Source organism: Thunnus maccoyii, chromosome 11 (assembly GCF_910596095.1).
Source record: "Thunnus maccoyii chromosome 11, fThuMac1.1, whole genome shotgun sequence".
NCBI lineage: Eukaryota > Metazoa > Chordata > Actinopteri > Scombriformes > Scombridae > Thunnus > Thunnus maccoyii.
This window is the reverse complement of record NC_056543.1, coordinates 21,236,684-21,262,262: the sequence shown is the minus strand read 5'-3', so window position 1 is coordinate 21,262,262 and position 25,579 is coordinate 21,236,684. Positions and strand designations below refer to the sequence as shown.

The window sequence follows — 25,579 nt, the reverse complement described above, 5'->3', positions numbered from 1 at the left end:
CTATTTTCTGTCTTTTTTGGGGTGCTTTCACACTTGTAATTTGGTTCATTTGGTCCAGACGAAGGAGAAAAATCAATACATTATTACCTTTTAGTTCCAGTCAATTCTGTGTTCACGCTGACTTATTGTCACGATCCAAGAGCTGTAAGACTGGAGTCATATGGACAGAGCTACACCACAAAGAGAAATCAAATTCTGGTGACTGACATATGTTTATGAAGAAATGATTGATTATGAGCATTAATACTATAGACTTCAACTGGATCTCGTACAGCATTAATAGACGAATAGAGTTGCAACAATTAGTTGATTAATCGATTATGGCCAATTTCTAGGATAGAAACTGAATATCTTTGGGTTTTGGGGTTGGTTGGGACAAAAGAAGACATTTGAGGACATTACCTTTGGCATTGGTGATACACATATTTTTTCAGCCCTACTAATGAACATGTAGAATTGGGAGAAAAAATAGGCATCTTGTGGCGGCTATGTTTCACTCACTAACTTAACTACCAAAATACATGGCGTAGCACACAAGCTTGTACCGATTAGGCCAACCAAATGCACCAGAATTCTATGAACTGGTTGGCTGGCAGTAAAGCTGTCAATTGAACATGTGAAAAGTTGTGTCCACTTCCAAGAAAACTCTGGTGCAGATCTTTCGGGGTAGGAGGACAAAACAGACTCCAACAGGATTTTGTGATAGTAAATATGTAATTCTAGCATACATTCAAAAGCTAAACTATTATTTAATCCATCTGCTGGTTGTGGGAGTTGTGGGTATGCACGTGGTCCAGGTCCAAGTAAACCGAACTACAGATGTGAAAGCAACATCAGGATATATGATCAGACAAAAGAAAACAGGTCAGAGAGGGTTTTTTTAACAGTGTACCAAACAAGATCAAGGACTTTACCCCGTAGTTGCCAACATACTGCACCATGCGACAAAAGAGATAAATCCAGACCACCTAACATCACAGCGTTGGGTCTGTCTACCATAAATCTGACACCTATGTAAAGCTGTAGTGAAAGGGGATCTGCTCCCAGTCTCAACACTGGAAAACTGAACGCTATACCAGACTCAATATTTCATCTGTGGCCCAAAGAGACACGCAAAGAGGCAGGAGATTTCCACCATAGACGTACAGATGAATTGATGCCATTGTGCAGTGTCTTTATATAAAGAAATATCAATATTTTCTCTATATATTCCACAAAAGTTTAAAGAGTATGAATGAAAACATATGTCTTTGTTATGAGAGATGTCTGCCAACAGTGTATATGATATGAAACAATGACTATAAAACAGGTGATCTGTGGTTTACAATATGGCTCCTCAGTGTTGATCATCTTTTATGTCTTGTGAATTATCTTTAGCGGTCTGGAGGATCCATTATAGTCATCTGCTCAACTTCAAAATTACAATCACGTGCATAGATGTAAACATGCTTTCCAGAAACCCATTCACTCCTCTTCATTTATAAATTAACTTGCACATTTGTGTACACCGCTCAGCCCACACACGCATGACAAAGCCAAAGACAAACTCAGAGCATTCATATCTCAAACTGACTCAGAGAAACTCTCAAGCAGACTACTGTAAGGCTCTATTTGCAGGATTACCCAAACAGTCAGTGGGACGGCTCCAGCTCATTCAAAATGCAGCAGTCAGAGTCCTTACAAGTACTTGAAAATTTGAACATATCACCCCAGTACTGAAATTCCTTGGCTCAATACAGAATCACCTTCAAAATCCTGCTAATTGTCTATAAAGCACATATAAATGCTCCTGAGTACATTTCTGACTTGCTCACTCTGATTATAACCCTATCAGGCCTCTCAGGTCATCAGGCAGAGGTCTTCTAGCTGTACTCAGAATTAGATCCAGGTCTGGTGAGGGTGCCTTCAGTTATTGTGGTCCTGCTCTCTGGAACAAGCTGCCTGCTGACCTGAGGTCCATCACAACTGTGTCTACATTCAGAAGCAAACTCTAAACTTTCCTATTCTCCCAGGCTTATGGTTAATTACTGTGTGTGTGAATGCATGTGTGTGTACCTGTATGGTAGCACTTGTTTCTTGTACAGTTGGTTACATGTGCGGCTATGTGATAGGACAGGGGTTTCTATTTGATTGTGCGTTGCATTGATTTTTGGGGTTTTTTTTAATTCCTGTGTGGTATGTTTAATGTACATCAGGTGTATGCTTCATACTTATTTTCTTATATCTATATTGCTTATGTTACCTATGTTCTCATGTTTATGCCTATATTTTATATTTAGTTTTTCAGTGTAAAGCACATTGAGATTACTTGTAACAAAATGTGCTAAATAAATAAAATCGCCAAAGGAGACATAAAATGTTCCAGAGCTGATAAAATAGAAAAATAGGCTCAGCCTGTCCAAATACCACAAGCAGTTTTCCTTTTTGAGCCAACATCTAAGAGCCAAAACATCTCTCAAACCTCTCTTTTCAGCTGAATGTGTCTGAAGTGGGTGTATAAGTCTATTACTATAAATAGTGCTGTGAAATGTAAACAATAAATAAGAGATAAAATAAGTAAATACATATATCTTGGATCAGTCTGTAACAACAGAGCCAGTGACGCCACATTTGTGTAATATATATCTGTTACTGATATGTGAGTGTCTGTGGCCTTGTGCGTAAGTACGGTATGTGTGTGTAGGGGGCATATACTCTATATGAGAGGCATTTCACATGTAATATTTTTATGTTTTCCATCTACCAGCCTTTGAAAATGCTTCTTTGAATAACTAATTGAACAAGTGTGAAGATATTTGTGTGCAGAAGAACTAGAGTTTGAGTTCTTAGATCTTCAGGCCACAGTAGTCTGATTAATGTTTTACTTAATGAGGAATGTTGTTTTTGTTGCCTCCCTGTTCTTTATGGCTGCACTGGTGCCTCACTCCGAACGTCCACAGACTTCAATATTCTGTACAGTAAATGAAATAAATCCAGCTGGGTCAACAGCACTCTTTCTCACGGTCAGTTCTTCTCTCTTGCTCTCTCTCCCTCGTATGAGTTTATGTGGCTATGTGAATACAGAGAGAGGTGTTGCTGTGAACTCTGGTCATTCATTTCATTTTTTCACACAATCATACTAGTATAGCAGCCTAAGAAGGCAAAAAAACCGCAGCTGTGTTACAATGTGGTTAAGAGTCAGTATGGTTGCCAGGGTTACCTGCAGTATGCACTTATTTAGAATAGAGCAGCGAAGGGGGGAAACAAAACTATAATGGATAATGTTACAATCATATAGGTTTATGTTATGGCCACCGGTTTTAATTATTTAAATTTTGTTTTTGAGAAATCATGTTTTACTTTGACACGGCGGGTCTAAGTACTACAATACCCATGAGCCTCCAACACTATTGCTATTGGAGAGGAAGCCAGGCAGCAAACAAAAGTCAAGAGTGTTGGCAACTTTAAAAGCTTCTCTGTTGCAGTTGTGTACAAAGCACTGCACTGTAGTTACAAAATTCAGCCCCAAATTTACTGTCAGTTTTCTCAACAGTGTAAACTTTAACGTCCACCTGCTATTGGCGGCAACGCACCAGAATCTGAAGCACTGAGATTGGATATTTCTTACTAAAATTGAATGGTTTAAAATCATAGTTCATTTCTCACCTTACATTTTTATGTACAAAGGATTCCTTTGAGTTTTTTCATGAAAGAGCGAGAGATTTTCTGACGCAGTTGTTCATCTTTTGAAGTGATGATTCAACTGGGAGAGTTTCATGCTAATCTGAGCTGTGGAGTGAAGTGCTCTCAATGTGCGTCACCTCACATTGTCTATGGAGAAAATTATTGGGAAATCCGTAACCTTGAGCACTTGAAATAGCCACTTCCACTTCACAGTTTTTAGTCTGTGAACTGTAACTGTATTAGATAGATATATGCTTTTGTTGTTGTTGTAAAGCTGATACTAGTTTGTGTCTAGAGACATATAGCAGAGATAGAAAGCTTGTTTCCATATTGACATCGAAGTCTTCCGCAACTCTGATGCTGTCTCTTTCCGTTCTGCCCTCTGAAGGTCTGACTCTTAGTCTTTAACCTCAACAGATCAGCCTACAATATGAAAAATTAGTCTAATTGGTTCACTAGTTTCTAAACAAGGAACTGCCTTTTACCCGTGTTAGTTTAGGTCACGTTGTCTGGAACTTCAGGTCACCATCAGCACATTCTGGTTTGAATGTCTGATTATGTCAGTAGAATCTACGCATTCACCTATCTGTGTTCTCTAGGAAAGCCCCCTCCGACCTTGGTAACCATGGCTGATTTACCCTTTATCAGAGAGACTTCTGTTTCCCCAAATATCATAGACAGTTGTATATCCAAGGAGAGGCAGTGTCTCTCTCTGCAAGACTTGATGTTGCTTACTCTGTGACCTCAAGGCCCAGGTTTGACCCAATGTAATCCAATTTGTAACCCCTAAAGATGGAAAATTCCATAACAGGTAGTTTCCCAAATCATTCAAATATTACACTGCTTTTTCTCATTTCTGAATGAATAGTGAACATTTCCATCAGTCTTGGGTGTCCTGTAGGGCTGCAACTAGTGCCTACAATTAACTTTCAATTTTTTTTCTTAATTTTGCTGAATTAATTTATTGTTAAGTCTATAAAATGTAAAGAGACACTGAAATGTATCACAAGTTCCCAGAGACATCTTGAAATTTGATGTTTTGTTGATGAAGAGATATTAAATTGATCAATTTATTCATTCATTTATATTGATTATCAGCAAATTCTCACATTTGAGAAACTGGAACATGTGAATGTTTTGCCTTCATAAATGACAGACAAAATTGTTGTTGATTAACTTTGTGTGAATTGATTTATTGTTTCACCTCTAGTGTCCAGTCTTTCTTACTGTACCACCATCACACAGCATATTCAGAATTGATGGAGGTTAGCGGCTGTGGATTGTCTGTGGTCATTGTGAGTCACCACGGTTTTGGTTTATCGATGTGCTGCATACTGTAGGTTTACCACAGACATAACCACTTCCTGACACTTCCTGTCATTGTCAAACAGCCAAAATCAACACAGAATCTCAGGCATGAGGACAGGATGATGACAGGAGCAAAACAGCAGACAAAACATACTGAGGCCAAATTATAAATACAGATGCAGAGGAATAGTGCCAGATTTTGAGAGGAAGCTGAAACTATATATGCCCCCCAATGAAAATCAGCAGTGAAGAGACAAAAACAGAGATAATTTATGATATTTCAGAGTGTATCAGAAAAATGCACGATAAGACAAATTGGACACATGATCCCTACATGGTTGAAAGAGAGAGAGACAATAACAGAATTCAAACTTAAGTTTCTGTTTAGATCTCATAACTAGTAAAAAATGTGAAGCTCTCTTTGTTTTAAAGATACTATGTCTCTGTTGCTGTTGTTTAAACATCCAAGCATTCACAAATCAACCTTGATGTCACAGGCAGATCCTGTAACGGCAATCACTCTGAACCTCAGGTGCTGGAAATGACAAACTGCCTCTTTGTGATGGTTTCTCAGTTTTCACACATGAAACGACACAGTGAAGCATAAACAGTGTTTGTATGAGACCCCCCCACTGTGCTTGTGGGATCAAATGAACAGAGATCACAGAGTATCTAGAGCTGAGGATGAGTGTTTGATCTGTGATTGGTGATGACACGGTTTGTACCCTTCCCTAACTCACCCAATGAGGAGGACAACATGAAGGAAATTGAGAAAAAAGATGTAAAATATGGCCGCTGTGATAATCATAATGAAGAATCTCAAGGCTACTAGAGTCAACAGAAACTAAATCCCACTACAAGGAAACCTGTGACCGTAAGTAGTTGATCTGTGAGCTCATCCTTAATGAAAGATCTGACCTGCGGCCTTTCCTCTTTGATCTTCTTCTAGAGGAATGTCACTATCTGGTGGATGACGTCAGAGGGCTGCTTCTATTGCCACTAAACTTCATATTGAGTGATCAAACATTATCACACTCAAGAAGCAGGGACAAGAAAACAAACATGATACTGCAAACTGGTGAGGTGTTTGGACAAAAAAAACAAAAAAAACCCCTAAAAACTCAGATTAAATTAACTATTGCAGGTTTTTTCAACAATTGAGAATAAATGAGACCTTATGTGGAAGCAAGTGGACTGTCCTTGAAAAGAAATAGCAGTGCCAACTGCTCAACACAGCTTTAAACCCATTTTACACTTTAAAGGGGACATATCATGCTTTTTGTGATTTTCTGTAATTTATATACTGTTATAATGTTGAATGTTTTTGTTAAACATGGTCAAAGTTATATAACTTGAGGTTAATGTATGTAAAAATGCCGACTTCAAGTCTAAAGCCAGGGCTTCAGTCTGCTCTGAACGCTCCATTTGCAAATTTACCTCTACTTCCCCTTTGAACTGACATCAGATTGTTTGTTAAAGCCCACAAACAGTCAACAGTTTCGTAACCTTTGTTGTTAAGGTTGTTCCACAGGTTTGCGTGGTTCATTAGTTCCATCGGATTGGGGCTCGGTCATGTATGGATGTATCTGAGAAGTTTATATTTCACATAAAGAAAAAGAAGCTAAATCCTACTACTACTGTTTGATTATGTCGCCTCCAGACCAAACCAATCAGATGAGTGGGCTCATCAGGAAGGGAGCCTTAAAGAGACAGGAACTAAAACGGCCTGTTTCAGACAGAAGCTGAACTGAGGGGCTGCATAAAGGGCCAATATAGGATGAAAGGAAGTTGTATGTTTGCGGTGGCGCAGTTGTGTGTTTGAATATTTTGAACTCTGCACTTTTTATATCCATGTTTAAAGCAGCTACCAGTCTTCTTCCGTTTGCTGCTGCATCACATTGTTTTGGTCACTGAAAATACCATAATACCAAACACAATGGAGATCTGCTACTAGGAACATTGCTGCATAGCAGTACTAGTGGTCAAAAACTCCATAGGGTACTTTAAATTTAATTCAATAAACTAACCACAAACCACCACATAATTGAGATGAATTATGATGCAATAAATTATCAAGGAAGGGACACATTTATGGCATTTAATGTGTATTTCCACCACTTTCATTTTGATTGTGTGTGTGTGTGTGTGTGTGTGTGTGTGTGTGTGTACATTTATATACTGCATGTCAGGCCATCTCTCAATGGTTTACCAAGGCAACAGCTGCCCTTCTTCACACTAATGATGTAGATGTCAAAGAGAAAAGGCATATTCATTGAATTTGAAACACCTGGCCACTTTCAGCAAAAAGCTCTGAGAAGGTCACTGTTTGTGTGAGACATATCTATGATGGAAATGTGCTGCGTGATTTGCCTTGATACATATCTGCACTATATCTCAATGTCAGGATGGGAGAGATTCTGTGCGGCAAGTGTGTGATACTCCCTTTGCCAGCTGAGAATTATCTCTGCATTTGACTCACAGCAAGAAAGCAGGAAGTTAAAGGAAACACATTTGAATCAAGGGTTAACTTGAAAGTTTTGTTCATGGTAAACTTTTAAAAAATAATAAAAATGTAAAAGAGGGCAGCACAGTAAATGTATTATTTTTAAGTGTCTAAGGCCCATTTACAATTTTCATTTCAAGTGTGTCATAGGGACTTGAACACACTTAACCACATATATCATACATAAGACATACATATTTAGTCTTCAAACTCTTCAAGGATCAGATAAAGGCCACAACAGTGTTTCAGGGCTACTATAATTGCCATTATCACAGGAGACAGATGGGAGGAGTAAAGATCACATATGCGTCTTAAGCATATGTATATACAGCTCCTCCGGGTAATGTACTTCAGGGTTGCAGTGCATGTGTGAGAGGGGCTTCTGAAAGGTGTTTGCATTTCCAACTTTCCAACATCTGGCTAGAATGCGTTTCAAACCACCTCCTGAGGTTTTTTGAGCATTTGGATTTCAGTCCATCTTGAATGTTTTTTGGATGTGCATATTTAGCTTTCTGTCTGACAGCTAAGCGGCCAAGACACCTGAAGAGACTAAGTGCGTTTTCAAACCTATAGCTAATTTGCTTTGGTCCGAATCAGCAGATGAGTTGGTAAACTTGTTGCGTTTTCCTTGATTTGGTTTCTATTCACACAGAAAAAATCCATGTGAGAAGGTTCACTATGCTTATTGGTCTGTTGTGTCTGGGGTAGGAGCAAGAACATAAATGCAGGAAAAAAGTCCTCTGGCCAAATGCAATGTACTCCCTTGTTAGTACAGGTCGGATCTTGATTCATTCTCCAGCTTCTAGTAACTGCTGATTTCGCTCATCTGCATCCCAGTATGCAAAGCACACCTGGGTATGGGAGCCACTTAGCTCAAACTTGCAGAGAAGACCTTGTAGTTGGGTCAGACCAAGGTCGGATCACATTCCCACCACAAATGAGTCACTCCAGAGTTCATGAGACCGAGACCACCCCCTGTAAAGGGTCTCAGTATGGTTGTTTTGGTCCGCATTAGGAATATGATTGTTGCGATCAGATTTGGTCAAATGAATCGCACAAAAAGGGAAAACAAACGAGAGTCCAATTCAACCGGACTAAACTGTGCAGGTTTGAGAGTTAATCGGGTCAAAAAATAAAAAAAATATTTGTCCTTGCTTTCATCCTATCTGCTTTTAAGTCTGATTAAGAGCAATCTCACATTTGGCCTTTTATGTCATCTAGTCTTTGCCCTTGCTTGTACATAAACAGGACCAACTCCAAAAAGTGATTAAAACACTTATTGTTGGAGTTGATGCTATATGGCTGACACTAAGGCCGGTCCTGATGCTGTAGTTGAAGGCTTGTTGGATTCTTGAATGAGTCCAGGACAGGACTCAGGAATTTGGGTGAAGACGTTCTTGTTTTGCTGAATAAAGAGAATAAAGAATCATGTCCCCCATTAAATACCCCCTGTGACTGTGAGTGGGAAGGTATAAACATAAAACCACAAATGTCTGAGTGTGTGAGCGTACACACAGACTGCAAAGAGTTGAAAAGCAGAGCTGATGACCAAATCATGCTGTTATTGTTTCTGTCTGCTTGTGTGACTCATGTGTGGGCTGTAGGAAATGTTTTCCTCATGATATAAAACAGGACGGATACGACAGAATACTTGGAAATACTTTTTCAACAATCAATTCATTTATTAATTTAATTTATACACTTTTATACACTTATATAAAGGGTTTCCTCTCTTATTTTGTCCTCAGGGTGGTACTTATTTTTCAGCAGACTACTATAATACTAACTTTTAAAAAATGCTCAAACCAGAATGGCTTAAAAAGTAGGGCAGCGTGTCAAAAGTAAGAGTTTATACTTTCTGTGCAGCTTCGCCTTCCGGCAATAGTCTGACTTAGAATTGAATCAAATAATCAGATTTCAAGTGTTAAACAAACACACTCAAACAAAACAGAAACACACACATATAGAAGCCAGAAAACCAAAACATCAAACATTACCATGTTTATGTTGGCGTAGTTTTTTCTTTACTGAGGCATGTCTTGATATACACTACATGTCCCAAAGGCCTCCATTATGGTGATAAGGATAACTCTCGTGCCGGCCATAATGGATCTCCCAATTCTTTTCCTTGATAAACAGAACAACTTGTCTGCACCATTGCTTCTTTACATCTAATTCTACTTCCTGCCACACCACCATTGACCTCCTGTTAGAGAGTTCGAGTGCTGTGCTGTAGTCTCTGTGTACACTTATAAAACACCCCCAGACAAATACATTTACAAAAGCGGAAAATCAAACGGAAATAGGCAAAAAGTATGTGACGAAAGAGTTACTAAGTTGGCATGGGCCACAGATTTGTGGAGAAGAATGAGAGATAGGAGAGATGGATGCCTGACAGATATCATGTGTATCGCACCTATCAGAAACCACATTTCAGTGACTGCACTGCTTACATTGTGCTTCAAAATGGTTTAAATTGTTGGTTTACGACAAATATGAGGTTATGACAACAGTTACCATTACCAGTTATTTTGACAGAAAGATAAATGACATCCCAGTGAGTTGTGTATTTGAAATGGCCCTAAAAAACAATAATCTCACCAAGTTACTTATTTTTGAACCTTAAAATCTTATCTTTTAAAAACATGTTTCACTTATTCCCAATGGAAATAAACTTGTGTCAACAATTTTCTAAATCCAGCTGTCAGTCTTTTTTTAGTGTTTTTGCAGTGATCAACTTCTCTTCTTTCTGACACACACTTGTAGAACATTCCTGAAGCGCGGGAAACTAAACTCAAAAGACATGTTCCTGTTTTATAAAGTCTTCAAGGCTCGATATGAGACTGAATGGCTGAAGGAAGTTGAAATATTGTGTGCTGGATTTGCGAAGAAAAAGGTCACACCGGATGTGCATTTTCAGCTGTTGCACCAAAACTGTTGAACCATACAGACCTTTCATTTGCTCTATAGCCCGTCATTAACAGCAAGTGAAACTTCTCAAAGTCACTTTATTGATCATCTTCAAAAGCATTTTATATTTTTGTTGCAAAATTAAAATAAAGTATAAACCCTAGAGTCAAAGGGACAGGGTCACACTGCAAAGAGCAGGCCATGACTTTGAAGGAGACCATGAACTAGAGCAGTGGGACCTGAGAGAAACAGGGCAGACCAGAAACTCCCACTGTGCTCCTCTGGCAAAGCTCCAGTGTAAACACAGCTCTGGTTTCTGCCCTGGGCCTGACACAGCTGGACCTTCCCTCTCCTTAACTGGCCTCGGGTCACATAGAGACTCAACTCCATTTCCCAGTGGGCCACACTTCTAATCAGTGCTTCCTGCTACGGCCATGAGCTAAATGGAGGTTGGATTAGACCCATTTCTGTTCTGGACCTTGGTGTGCACAGGCCGACCCTGCATGTCAGACTGTGTTATGTTGATAGCCCTGCTGCTCACCCCTCTAATCAGATGATCAATGACATCCAGATGGGAGGATCCGTTCAGTAACAACACCAGAGGCCTGAGAATACTCGAGTTTGATATTTTATTCCTATTTATGAGTAATCTTCACAAGGCATCTAAAGATTAGGACATTCTTTGAAAATGAGCATAGAGGAGGGTTAAAGTTGAGGTTAAAATTCAGGTTTGATTTAGTCAGACATGTAGTAGACCTCAAATAATTATGACTAAGTTTAGTGTGAGTTGGGTTCAAAGATGGTGAGACAGTCAGGAGTGCTGGTTGATGTGAACCCACTTATTTTGTTCTTTATGGCAGAGTTGGACAGGAAAAAAAAGGAGAAGAGCAACAGACGGGATGAGAGAGAGAGAGACAGAGATAGAGAGAGACAGAGAGAGAGAGAGAGAGAGCGAGAGAGAGAGAGGGAAACATTGGACATGGTCATGTTATCACAAAGTGCGCATTTAACTTTGTTAACATTCTTCCCATGACACGAAATAATTCAGTCTAATCAATTAGACCACAGCTGGAATGGAAATAAATGGTGTACGTGTCTCGTCTAGAGGAGGAACTGTACAAGGCACGACAGTGAGATCAGTGAATGGTCTCTTGATGAGATATCGTTGTTGGGACAGTGTGGTGGGGCCTTCACACCACCTGCAGGATATGACTAGTTCCAGTCTACAGATCAGTGCATCACAGAAACCCCTTTAAATCAAATTTAAACAAACCACTCCAAAAATTAAATCATTATGTGGGCACCTGTTGAACCAACCCGTACATAATCTAGAAAGCCAAGAGTAAATTGGTGAGAAAGGAGTATGTATGTTCTTTGTCTAAACACAGTTGAAACAATCCTTCCATCTGAGCTCAGTGAGAAAAGTCACCTCTACTGAGGAGAGACAGATGACCAGAGACGCATGTGTAGGAGGAGGACATGAGGGGGAGGGAGGATAAATGGGGAGAGAGCACAAAACTGAAGGAGACAGACAGAGAGAGGAAGAGTGAGAGAGAGGGAGGACAGACCGTCTGCCAAGTGTCCCTTTTCGAGATAAATGGAAAGAGGGAGAAGGGACAGAAGACAGGGGAGATAGAGACCAGGGGCAGAATGAGGCTATAAAAGGAAGTGAGGGACGGAGCTGTAGTGAGTGACTGAAGCCTGGGAGGACTGGGAGGACGGAGGCTTTGGAATTCTTTCAGCATAGCCTGATGGGACCCCTGTGTCCCTCCATTAATCACTGTGAGATGGAGAAGGGCAGAGGACAGGGGTGGATATATATATATATATGTATATATATATATATATATATATATATATGTGTGTGTGTGTGTGTGTGTGTGTGTGTGTGTGTGTATATGTGTATATATATCCATATATATATATATATATATATATGTATACATAGTATACAGGGATATTCCAGAGACAATGTCCACAATTAATTTACTTCTGACTTCATTCCAAGTCCAATAAAAGTCAGTTTAAGCTGCTGGATTTTACTACAGCAAAATAAATTAACAGTAACCACTGGCTTGTTATTATGGGGAGACTACAGAGAAGTGAAAAGAAGCTTTTTTCCCCAAAAAACTTCATATCAAACAAGACTGCACATCTATTTATATAATGACTCAATTCAATTAGGGGTGACAGCATCTTGTTTGGGATGAAAGAGTATTGTACATTCTCCTGTGGAAGTAGGCTACATACGTCTACTTCCAACGAACGACGGAAGTACAGTATAAAGTTACATACATGTACTCCCAAGATGGAAGTAAATAAGGAGATATGTATGGATAGTTACTTCCTAAAGGGAAGTACTTCCTAGACAGAGGTAAATGCACTAGGTAGGTATAGTATAGTAGGTATATATATGTATGGCTTTGTAGCTCCAAGATAGAAGTACATTAGGTATGTATAAAGAGCAACTTCTGAAATGGAAGTAAACCACCTATTTCTGTGAGACAGACAGACAGAGAGAGAGAGAGAGTGTGTGTGTGTGTGTGTGTATGTCCAAACACATATTGTACCAGATAACTGGTACGCGTGTGTTGTGTGACTGCGGGCTGTCACACATGACTGGGAATGAAAATGAAGCATGAATTGTGATTATCCATGAAGTCAAACCGCTGGTATTCCTACCTCCCTGTTGCTTTGCACATGGATGTTTTTCTATTACTGTACATATTTTAATATCATTATTCTGCATTTTTGCTTTTTGCTAAGAAAATGACCGATGACAAGATATTGGTCGTTTGATTTCATTTGAAGAGGATCACTTCAAGGATCACTGCTCTTGAGTCTCTGGAATGACTGCAAAGGTACACATGGATATATACTCAGAAATGGGATCAAGCCAGACAGACCACACAGCACCCAGGTGACGTCAAACATCCAGTGGCAGATACCCAAGATACCTTAGAGCTAAAATATAGACTATATTTACATTTACTGAATCTCAGGTTTATCCCATAGACTGTGTCTAACTATAGAGCTGCCAGAATATGGGTCATGTTTATAACCTCAAAAGTATCTGGAACGAGACCAGAGGAGCTTGAAAACAGATACATAAGTTCACAAGTTTTAGATATAGCAAATTGTTTTTAATTAATCTTCTTCACACTACATGAAAATAACTCAAATTAAAAAAAACAAGACAAACATGTATACAGTCCCTTCTCTTTCTCATGTTCCTGCATGTACAATTTGAACAGGACTGAGTTTAAAATGTGAATATACTCAGTAAACACTCTCTAGAGTAGCCAAACTATGTGGGGTCCAGTAGGGCTGTAAAGAAACTCTGACACATTTAACTCCACCCTGCTTCCTTTTCCTGTTTAGAGAGCTTCTCTGGGTAATCTATTTTCTCTTCACACAATTCTGGACTCAGGATGTTTCCCATAAAACTGAACTTCACTAAGCCCACAGATAAACACGGCCCACACTCTCTGCACGTGTGAGAAAACAAAATTTGGCAAGAGTGAAAATTGGCTCACTAATCATCTTTCAGTATCCCACAAACTAATCTAACGTACAACTGACTTTACCGACCTTTTTATCCTTTATTACCAATACTCTGCTTTCAGTTGTATTCATAATTGTGCAGAGATGCTTGTTTAATGAGGCAAACTGGACACCAATGGGGGCAAAAAGCCAAGCTCACCAGGTCTTTCCTCACGATCACAATGCTGACCCGCAGAGACTAATCAAATGATCGCCACCACAAAGTCACGTTTTACAAAAGAATGCTTTTGCTCAGGAAACAATTCTTAAGCAAACAACAGACACACATACTGTACACCCACTCACACGTGAGCGCACATGCTCGTGCCCATCCATCTTAGCAAATGTTGCAGTACAAATGCAGAAAGGTCAGAGGGGGCTGTCTCTGAGGTGAGGGCAACACCTTGATGGAAACTGCACGCTGCCTCTCTTCAGTCACACACGTTCATGCTTGCACATACCAGTGACAGGGAAGCCCAACATATGGGCTTCTCATCCGAGGCTATGGCTTCCTGCAGCACAGCACAATGGGTTCTTCCCCTGATTGTTACAGCCAAGCACTCTCTATATCACAACCACTATTTTGGCAGGGGATGTGCTTGCCATTTTTCTACTCTTATCAAAGTCAGACATCTTCCCCTCGCCCTGGACACACGCCTTCCTCCCCCATAAAACAATCACATTTGAGAGGTCAGACGTGTCTGCTTTCTATTGGCTGACCCCATCGCACATCACTCATACACATTCAGAAGCAGGGTTATGCTCTTAAATGCAGCGTTTCCCGAGTGAACTGCCCGTCTGTGTAACTAATGTTTCCATCATTTGCATCTTTTTCTTTTTCTCTTACGGATATTCAAAATGTACTAGGTTTGATTTAGTTTGTGTGGTTGCAGTAGAATACCAGTGCCAAAAAGGCACATGCAGAAGCTACATTTATCATAATCATCCACTTAGCTAAAAAGAGATAACTGCTAAAGCAGATGTTGCCGATGGGCTTCCAGGTACTGTAGGAATCTGTGGCCAAAAAACTTCTCTTCCTCGGTCACATACCCAATTCCCACAACTCACACATCCGCTGCCACCATCATCCCCTCATTCCATCGTGCTCAAACACAGCTTGAAATATATTCTCAAACACCCGAGAATCAAAGCCTTTCCAGCACTAAAGTGACAAAGTTAGCACTTGGTGAACTAACTGGAACATTTAGAGGATAAAAACCCAGATATTTTCCTCAGGATTTGGTGGGGACCAAAAAAGAGCTAAAAGGAGAGTGATTATTGGACATGCATATTATCAGGTCAAACACAACTCCAAATACAGTAAATACTAAAGTTGCTCTGTGTCTGCTAGATATGTAAATAGGCAACTCTTTGCTAACAATTTCATAAGGTGATAATATGTCAGTGTTGTATTTCCAGCGTGTTTCAGCTCCTAATCTCACAGGCTCTTGCAACTCAGTATGTTAAAACATTGAGTTGCAATGCATATCATGTTTTCCCGTTTGTTTACCATGTAAGAGGAATGTGAAAATCGTGAAATGCACAAATCAAATCTTACATGCAACACATCTTGAGACTTATATTTTTGATAAGCAGGGGAATTCCAAATGTAAAACATCACGTGGAGACGGATGGTGGGAAACAGTACAACACAGAGGCAGGGGTCTGGTTCAAAGAACTAAAACAGTCCCTTGGGTCAGATTTGGATTTGATATTAAATAGAAACATACTTTCTGATACGCAACTGAGTTTGAGAAATTCTGTTTCTAATGGGAAACATGAAAGTATGATGTGTGATAGATTGCTGTTTTCGTCACCCTTTTTACCCTTTTTTAATAAAAACAACTCTTAACAGCCTCATTACCAACAACTCGTAACTACTGAAACTGACTCCTTAATACCCTTCCAACAACTTCTGTAATGTGCACAAACAAATATTTTCCCAAGCAGTCAGATGCTGATTGTGCGTTGCACCCTGAAACCAAAGCTATTTTGTTTTTACTTAGGTTATTTGTATAATCAATGTGAGCTGTTCCTTCATTTGACGATTAACATGCCTGAAAAGAGCACATGGACGGTGCCAAGCTAAAATTAGCCTGATGTCTCTCAGTATTGCGGCCTTGGAGCAAAGCTGCACAATACACAGAGGACCTGAGCTGTGTCACACGCTTTTAATCGAGCCCTGACCAAATCTGATAAAAGCAAGAGACAACGGAGCCTTTTCATCTAATCTGTGAAAATAACCCTTCATCTGAGAGGCCTGAGTATGATATTAAATACCTTACAGAACCAATGAACATCTGACATTCTGAACAAGCTGCAAAATACAGAAAAGCAAAACACACTCATGTGCCACACATTCACAAACACAAACACACAGCATCACAAAGGTGGGCTTAATCTTGTGAGAAAAAAAAAGTAGGCCATGCAATGTAAGTAGGCCTGGAGAGAGAGAGAGGGGATAAAAAATAATAAAATCATTACACACCATTTTTATGTGTTATTTTTTGGGCCCAGTCAAACATAATCATTTAATAAAACATCTGCATTCTCCCTTTAACATCAACTTTTACGATAGCTTGTAAAATAAAGGTGAATCCAAGCAAGGGTGTTTATACATGTAGGTGTGTGAGAAAAACAAAAAATCAAAATTTATGTGAATAGGAAGGTATTGTCCAAAATGGAAACAGTAGACTGTAATGTCAGCAAACACATGGAGCTGCTCCACTCTCGTATTGTGTCTTTAATTGTCTTAAAGCTGAAGGACCATGGGTCCATGCATTCATTCAGACTCCTCCTGACTGTCACTAGGTTAATACCACCATACTTTCTCCAATTCACTGCTACCAGAGCAGCTCTAAAAAACTCTCTGACCTGCTCCTCTGCATCCACTGCTCTGGACTGACTCAAAAAAGTGAGTAGAAAGAGATTCAGCGACATGCTCAAGGACATTTTGACACGACATAAAACTGCTTCTGAGATCCTTTCCTTGACATGAATATCAGTAGTCCATAAATCATGAGAGAATATGTGGGTTGAGGGACACAACGACACTGCAGCCCTGCTTATAGGTTCTTAGAGGGACATTTTATCCAACATTATGTAATTAATTAGTTCATTCATTGAAAACAGATATGAATGAATAACAACAATGGCATAACTTAGATAGTTTACTTAAATGTTTAAATGTTTAATGTGTTTTTGCAAGTTTTATCTCCTTAAAACTTTTGAATATGAAATTCACTCTTCCTTTTTACCTGAACAGTGTTTCCTTGCTGAGCTGAGACAGAGAGAGAGATGAACACAGAAAGGGAATTTTATACTAAAAAGACAGTGAATTTGGAAGTTACTCACTTGATTTGACTAACTGACACTGATGAAACTAACTTTTGCTGAACTCAAGAATGACGTCTGCAGATTTTGACCCCCATTTCTGACAGTGGAGTCGTGGTAGGAAGGGATGACTTCAGGGCCAGTACAGACAGAGAGATTACAGTAACCAATAACTATATCCATGTACATAAGAGCATGTGAGTATTACATTAAGACAGCTTTCAAGAGATCTGAACCTATCCTCCAACTCCAAATCATGAATAAGGCACATTTCTGCTGACAAGTCAGTTCTACTCTGCATTAATTTTAGTGCTATCATCATTGAGTGATAAAGCAGATAAGTGCAGATTGGAAAGTGTCCACCTCTCATAATAATGTATCTTTGGTCCTTGAAATATTGGGATCTGACTGACAGGCAGAATGACTGACACACACAAACACACACATAGAGGAATGTAATGGCACACATCTTTCTCATTAAGGAGAGTATTGGTTGAAAGTTGTAACATAAAGTATAAGTGCATCCATAAAGCACAACATGTCATGGTTGTCTGCAGAGGTCATGACCCCACCCCTCAATCCCTGACAGGTCAATGGTCAAGTAAAACATGATATAGCTCTAAATAACACCCTGAATTATGTTTCTGTTTATGCACTTTGCAAAAACAAAACAGTGTGTTGCAACATGAGCCATTTCTACAATAACTGTTTTCAGTTTAGCTATTTACCAGCACAAAGCCAAAACCCTCCTCATAGGTGGAACTCCCTGAACCAGACACTCCCACTGTCAGCACACTGAGGTCTGTGTGTGACTGACAAACCGAGCCTGGAGACTTTAGCGGGTTTCTTCTCATACATTTTAGTTGTCAATAGGCTGCGGTTTGAAAGAAAAAGCTTACGAGCATAAAACAAATTGTGGGTAAGAAAACTTACCGCGTGCACTCCTGAGGCGAGAATGGCAACGAAGAGGCACAGAAGCACCAGCCTGCAGTTCATAAAAATAACTGTTAATAATCAGCAAACATAATTATTAAAGACTTGCAATGAATTGTGCTCATGTTCATGCTCACCTCAGATTGTTTACTCCTCTGTTGTGTTGTTCTTGCATGGTCCCACTCATGCAGATCGCAAACTTAAGTCCCACGCCGCTGTTTCACTTGTGGACACTTCTAACACATGACTGACAAACCTGAGGCAGACCAAGACCCCCAACGTGAATATTACCGTTTACTCATGAGTCTTTACATCTGACCTGCCTGGCTCATGTCTGAATTAATTCACAAAAGTCCCATTTTCACTGTTTTTGCGTTAAAGAAATAGGTTACTGTCCTCCGGCTGTTCCTCATGAAACCACTCACAGAAAACAATTAAAATGTTAAATTTTTCACGAATGTATGTCATTAACTTGCTATCACTTTAATAAAGTACATTACTTACAGTCACCCCGGGATCGCGTGCAGTGGTAGGATGACGGAAATAACAGGTATCACGAAGGGATGCGCGGCTTCCCTAGCTGAAAAAGTTTCAGAACAGGTACCTGTTACACCAAAACCTTCTCAAATATTGTCACAAAAAACACCAAAGTGTGCCGAGTAGTCCCTCTCCTTACCGAGAAAAGTCAAAGTGTTTGTATGATCAGGGTTGTGTCCGTTTGCATGGGCGAGGGTGGCCGTTTTGGGAGGGGGGTGTGGTGCAGAAGAAACAAGACCAACTTGCATTGATCAGAACCTCACATCGTCTCGGACAAAGATGCAGCCAAACGTGCCGCCGGTGCTCTGCCGTTAAACTGCGAATTACTTTAAGAAAGAGGACAAGAAGTGGTCAACAGGTGTTTTTTTGCGGGCACTCTGCACTGTTGCGCACACAGTTGCCATTGCGCGCCGCCACGATGCTGCTACAGACAGGTACCCTGTTACTGCTGGCGGTTCTCTCATCAAGTGTAGACCAGAGTAGAGCAGAGGTAAGTGGACAATGTATATACAGTATATCATTTGGGGGAGATTACAGGTTTACTTTTGCAAAAATATCACCTGAACTGTGATATTTGATATATGATTAAGTTAATGTGTGCAACTTTAAAGCAGAGTTTGACTGAGGAGTTTTCTTCATGTAATTTATACATGCACACATGTATTCTCTATATGCAAGCAACTCTGCCCTCTCTTTCATGAATTCAGTGTGCTCACATGGTTAATTAAGTGTGTTAATCCCTTTTAGTAGCCTACCACAGTAGTTTAAAATGACATTTGTTTCAGTGTAACTGAGACGCCCGTTCGTTTCCCAGATGTTTTTAAGTCTGTGGCGATTTTATTTGTTTAATTTGTCTTGTTATTCACTTCTTTTATTTGTGGTCGGACTCTGTCACGCTGCTCTGCACTCTTTCTGTTGAGTCTACTGCCACTTCTGCCTCCTCCACTTCTGCTGGAGAAGATCAGCGGGAGAGGAGGAGAGGGTGGGGCAGACTAGAAACTCAAGTATGTATGTGTGTGTGTGTGTGTGTGTGTGTGTGTGTGTGTGTGTGTGTGTGTGTGTGTGTGTGTGTGTATGTGTGTGTGTGTATGTGTGTTAAAGAGAGAGGTATAGAGAGGTAATGAGGGAGACAGATATGCACTGTATAGTATACATGGTACAGATAACCATTTATACATTTTTCAGGCATGTTTCTTAGTAGCATAAAGATACTTCTGCTCTTTATTGGCAGCTGTCTGCTCCCACAAAGCCAGAGAGAAATACAACTGCTTTGTCTTCACCAGTCATCACCTGTATCTCTGTCAGCACGTGCTGCTCTTGGTGATTTAGGGATGTCATTCAACCAGTTTACTTCCCTCCTATCCCAAATGTAAAGGTGCACATTCCCATTTCAAGTCAATTAAGATGACATATCAGGCGTCATCAGGTAGAAAATTACAGTTAGAGCTGTTCTCGACATTCATGTGAATAAAACTAATGAAGCCGTTTCTCTCAGTTTACAAAATGCCATATAGAAGATGGTTAGAGATTATACATTCAGTTAATTTGTTATTCCAGAACAAACTAACCAAGTAACCTAAAAACATTTAGAAAAATAAGCATGAAAGTTAATTGACCTTTGAAATAATTTGATAAAGCAACTCATGGTCCAATTACTTAATTGCATTTTCAGGGGCTTTCAACCTTGTCACAGAGTCTTCATTAGTGGATGAAGGTTTGAAAACTGTCTATAACTGGTGTGCTTAGGGAAGTGGAATAACCAAAATATACTTAATCAGCTGTGAGAATGAAAATGAACCATTGCAGTGTAAAAATTATAAATACAAAAGTTCTGTGTTTCGAATAAGCTTGATAATGTGGGTCACTCTTTCAGTGAGGTTTTATTGGGAACAGCTAGAATGGAGATACTAATTCAGGTCCAATACAAGTATTTAATGATAAAGCCAAACTTTCAGTCATTAGACCTTAATATCTAACAAAATGAATCCCAAATTTTAAATAGAGCACAGCTGGGGAACAGCTAGACAAGGTGTTATCCCAGAAGAAGAAGGCAATATATGAATGCATTTCCAGATCCAGCTTCCACATTGAAGTAGATAATCCATTTATTACTTTAATGACAAACAGAGAAATCCAATTAGTTGAAACATATATAACTAAAGTCAGTTGATCAGATTTGGTGCTTTATTCAAAGCGTGGGTGAAGTTTCCAGCAGAAACATCTCTCAAACAGAAGTATGTATAAAGGTGAGGAAAAACAGACCAGATTGTTTTATCTTTGATCCCCTGCCTGCATGGATTCAGAAGCACAAACACAAGCTGGACTTAAGATATCTGGACAGAACGAGAGGAGAGGAGAGGAGAGGAGAGGAAACGAGAGGAGAGGAGAGGAGGTGTATGTCTGGCTGAACATCTTGTCACAGATCAGATGACACCAATGAAACTGGAATAATTCAACATTCTGGATTCACTGGCGGGAGTTGCATATTTTTGCCATCCACGCACGGGAGGTCTGCGACAGGAAGTTTGTGATCCTCTCAGGGGCTTTCATCTGTCCAAAGCAGGACGGTGAACAGAAAGGGGGGGTTTCCTCATCAGTTATATCCAGAACAATGACATAGATACAAGGCTGAGATGCAGTCACATGTTTTAAATTAGAATTTCATGTACACACATTTGCCAAAATTTGAATCTGGTGAAAGAAATAAGTGTCTTTGGCTGATGTCCACACATCAGTGAGTTTATCTCTTTGTGTCCTCGAACAGGACATGACTTTGAGTATCAGAGCCTCCTGTTTGGGCTCTTTCACAATCAGTAGGGATAAACTGAGGCCAGGAGTGAACAGACAGTATAAACAAGTCATACTCAACCAATAATGTGTGCAGGCACATACAAGTGTGATAACCCTGAACCCAGAATGGATCATGATGACTTTAGAAAGGCAATAATGGAGCAATAATGTAAGATTGCCTTGCCTTTAACCTCTCTCCTCTATTTAAGGATGAAGCGACAAGCTAATATCGTAAACCTTTGCTCCCATATTTTTTCTCTGCATCATCTGATCCTGAGTGAATTTCTCTGTTGTCAGAGTTTCTCTCCCTTAGCGGTCATTTAATCTGATCAGAATGAGTCATTTGTAATTCCTAAAGGAGAAGGAGGAGGAGGAGGAGGAGGAGATTAACAGATTCCTGGAGTAACAGTTTGTGTGTGGGATGTGTGATGGAAGTTTTGGGAAATGCGGTAGCTGGTGGGAAAGACAAGCTCCTCTGGGCTGCCAGGTTCCCACTCCCGGCTTGGCCATGATGTTCCAGGGCAGGGCAAACCACAGGGAGCATGAACACAACTCCAAATTGACTGGAGGAAGCAGCGCTGACAACTGTTAATCCTCATACAGCCTGAGGAACATGTGTGTATTGTTTGTTAAAAGCTAAGAATCTTGAATCCGTTAGCCCAAAGTGCCCACAAGGGTGCTTGTAGTTTGGTCTGGAACTGATCCTGTAGACCAGCACCCCCCACAGAGACAACAGCTGACCCTGTCACTGCCACTGGCCACCAACCAAGCAATGCACCCTGGGAAGGCACAACCTGTCTGACCCCTGTTCCCAGCGTTGTAAAAATGCCTACATTTGGAAGAGTTGCGATTGTGTTTGTGTCTCAGTATTTTGACAGGCGTTCATGGGTGGCAAAGATAAGTCTTCTCTGACCTTGATACTCAAGTAGTGTAGCAGGTATGCCCCACTTTCTTCCTCTTTTTGTGTGTGTGTGTGTATGTGTAAACACCTCTGTGTGTGTTCCTGCTCTGTGCCAAGTGAGGATAGGATTAAATAGTGGTTAAGCATGGTAAAGCCTTGTTCAAATTTCCCTTGAGTCTAAGAATTTCACTCGTCACAGCTGCGTTTCACTTTTCCCACATAAAACATGCCTTTTCTCCCACGCTTATAATTTCTGCACATTAATTGTCTCAACATCAACTTTACTTTTACCCTCGAGATCGGTTACTTCCCAGAGGTGTGTTGTTATGGCCAATGTGCAATTTAGTCATTTAAGTGTGAAATTCGTGAGTCATAAATGTCATTTGTGGTTTGGACGGAGATGGTGTAATGGATACATCTGTCTGACAGAGAGGTGGAGAGTGATGGAAGGATAGAGTGGAAGGGCTGCTGGAGGAGGAGAGATGGAGGTGATGAGGTTATGAGCCCCAGAAGTGGAGGAATGTGGGCTGGAGCCAGCGGTGATACCCCATAGCAAATCTTTTAGTCTCACTCTCTGGCCCCTGACCTGCACTTCCACCCATGGCTGCCAAATTGACCAACTGACGGAGGATAATGAAGTCAGTGATGATGGCATCATTAGATTTATGACTGTCTGTATTGTTGTATGAAGTGAAGAGTGAAGAGTGAAGTTTTGGCTGTTTCTTTCTTCAGCTGTTCTCTGTGTCAGTTTCTGGCCTGGAAAGCTTCGATCTCACTGTCCTTCTTGACAGGTGCAAGACTGAGAAAAATTGTGTTTAGTCAAGTTTTTCTTTATCGAAACCTTTCTTGACAACATAGAAAACATTTAGGTGTGTGGTTACTCTTTGTGTCTATGTTTGTGTTTTACTGGACAGTGCAATTCTGGTTCTGGGTGTGTCTGTATATAGATATGTGTGTGTGTGTGTGTTTGAACCTAAGAAATTGCTAGTTTTAACAATGTGGATAAAAGTACTGGTTTGCATTGTCCACACATCGGTGCCTTGGAGGGTTGGGCGATGTCTACCAAATAGGGGTGTCATGATTCTAAATCGAAAATTGATTGAAATGAGTATTCGATTTTGACCTTTGCAAGCAGGTTTGCGATTCTCCCAGCATTTTTTTCTACTTGCATATGTCAGGGATCCTCATTGCCTCTGGGCCCAATGGGGCCCATCTCTCTTTGGCTGGGGAGATGTTACTAGCATCCTGGTCGTCTAGATCCTCCGGCTCTTCGACCAGCTCCCCCAGCTCCTCTGGGCCTTGCAGAACCATGGCAGTGATCCGACACAGACACACACACTATAGATGGTGTTAATGGTTTTCTAATTAAGTTTAGCAGTCTTTCTGTTTGCTGTCCCCCTTCAGGTAACAAGAACAGGAGGCAATAAGCAGTAAGGAAAGTAGCCACTCAGCTAGAAATGTGTTTGGGGGGGTCTTTTAAATCACAATGTGATGATGGTAGGGGGTTCAGTCGTCTCTAGTGCCTTGTATAAAAAGCCTTTGTTGTGTGTTCACACATAACCTGACTAGATAATGCCACTGGGAGGCGTTCAATGTGAATGCTTTGTTTAAATTTTGTCACTGCATTGTTTTGATACCTTGCAATGTGAGAGAAAAGCTGCTGAATTCATGTGATATCATAAAGGGAAAAAACAATTTCCCTCCTCAGAAGCCAGACTAAGCTTTTATGGCATTTTTTCCTGTGTTTGACGCAAAGTCGACAAAGGAAACTGAACTGGAAACATAGAGGTTACATTGTCTTAAGTGAAGGACTCAGCCATCAGGAACCCCACCAGAAGAATTTTAAAGCCTTTATAATGCAAGAAGCTATTAAATTAGTTTATCATTTTCACAGTCTCCATGTTTTAATTTGAAACTCTTCCGTGCTTGCTCATCTGACAACAATGTAGCTCTTGAATGCAACATAGCTGACTGTAAAGTCTAGACTTTCTCAGTGACTGGGTTGTTCATTCTGTGTAAAACTAATACAAAGTCATTTTTCATGGTTTACCTGGAAATGTTGCTCCGTTTAGAAGTTCAAACTGTCTCTTGCTCCTGTATTACACCAACATGGGACATTGCTGAAAAATTTAGGAAAGATGTGTGTGTGTGTGTGTGTGTATGTGTGTGTGTGTGTGAGAGTGTGTGTGTGTGTGTGTGTGTGTGTGTGTGTGTGTGAAAACACAGAACATCCCCATGGCTACAATCAAAATGCACCTTGGTCATGCACTTTCTATTTTTTCCATGAAAGTGCTCCTCTTGTTCCTTCAGTATTTATTAATAATGTAGTGATTTATCTTTTCAGATAAACATCACAAAGTGTGTCTATTCACCCTCTGACTCTTGAAGTTGATGAAAGACTTATCTACATCTCATATTTGGAAACACCACCAGATTTGCCTTTTGACGTCATTAATTTGCCTCACTTGCAAAAGAAATTACTTTTTTCTCCTTCTTGTATTTCATGTCATATTTTTTCCATCTCAAGACATGACTCAGTACTCAAAAGAAAGAGACAGTATGTTCTTATGAAAACTGATCCAGATCAAATAAAGATCCAATCAGAGCTGGCTCAAACTGATTGCTGATCTTTCATACTACATTGCAGGACTGAGTGTTTCTAAACTGACATTATGTATATCAACTAATCAGACAGGGTGGTTATGATTAAAAAAAACTGTATATAACAAATTAGGTTTTGGCAGTATTTTGGCAAAAAATATCCAGGACAAACACAATTGTTCATAAATGTTGTTCTCTTATTGCCTGAATGTTGAGTCTGATAGTTAACAGAATATTACTTTCAGTCACTTTTGGTTTTAAATTCAGTAGAATGTATCTCTGATTTTATGCTTAAAAGTTGGCGTTTTCACTGCTAGGCTAAAACCTCTTGTTTCCAAAAAGCAAACATTTTACATTTTTCTCTCCAACTCTTCAGGAAACGGGACAAACAGCTTTGTTTGTAGCTCAATAGCCTCACATCTTTTACTTTATACAACGTGTCATGAAGAGTTTTCAGAAGCGCAAAGGGTTGTAAAATGTTCTAACAACCTATATCATGTTACAAGGAGTTAAAAGGAGTTATTAGGTCTTTGTCTACCATTAGTAATATTTATATC

At 40.0% G+C, this 25,579-nt stretch overlaps 2 protein-coding genes across 3 annotated transcripts in view; one reads left to right on the top strand and one right to left on the bottom strand.

Moving 5' to 3' along the window:
• The window catches only part of col4a2 (collagen, type IV, alpha 2), a 59,896-nt gene extending 40,951 nt beyond the window's left edge, over positions 1-18,945 (bottom strand). Inside the window, exons 1-4 of one of the 2 annotated variants that reach the window (XM_042426296.1) lie at positions 18,870-18,945; positions 18,698-18,773; positions 18,331-18,449; positions 18,194-18,245 (exon numbers count right to left, since the gene is read on the bottom strand). In XM_042426296.1, coding sequence (XP_042282230.1) covers positions 18,194-18,245; positions 18,331-18,380 — 102 coding nt within the window. In that variant the 5' untranslated portion in view covers positions 18,381-18,449; positions 18,698-18,773; positions 18,870-18,945. Of the gene's footprint in view, positions 1-18,193; positions 18,246-18,330; positions 18,450-18,697 lie in introns of both variants that reach the window. The other variant, XM_042426297.1, reaches the window with a different exon arrangement.
• Positions 18,946-18,987: 42 nt separating this feature from the next.
• The window catches only part of col4a1 (collagen, type IV, alpha 1), a 46,371-nt gene continuing 39,779 nt past the window's right edge, over positions 18,988-25,579 (top strand). Inside the window, exon 1 of the mRNA XM_042426298.1 lies at positions 18,988-19,220. Coding sequence (XP_042282232.1) covers positions 19,149-19,220 — 72 coding nt within the window. The 5' untranslated portion in view covers positions 18,988-19,148. The remainder of the gene's footprint in view (positions 19,221-25,579) is intronic.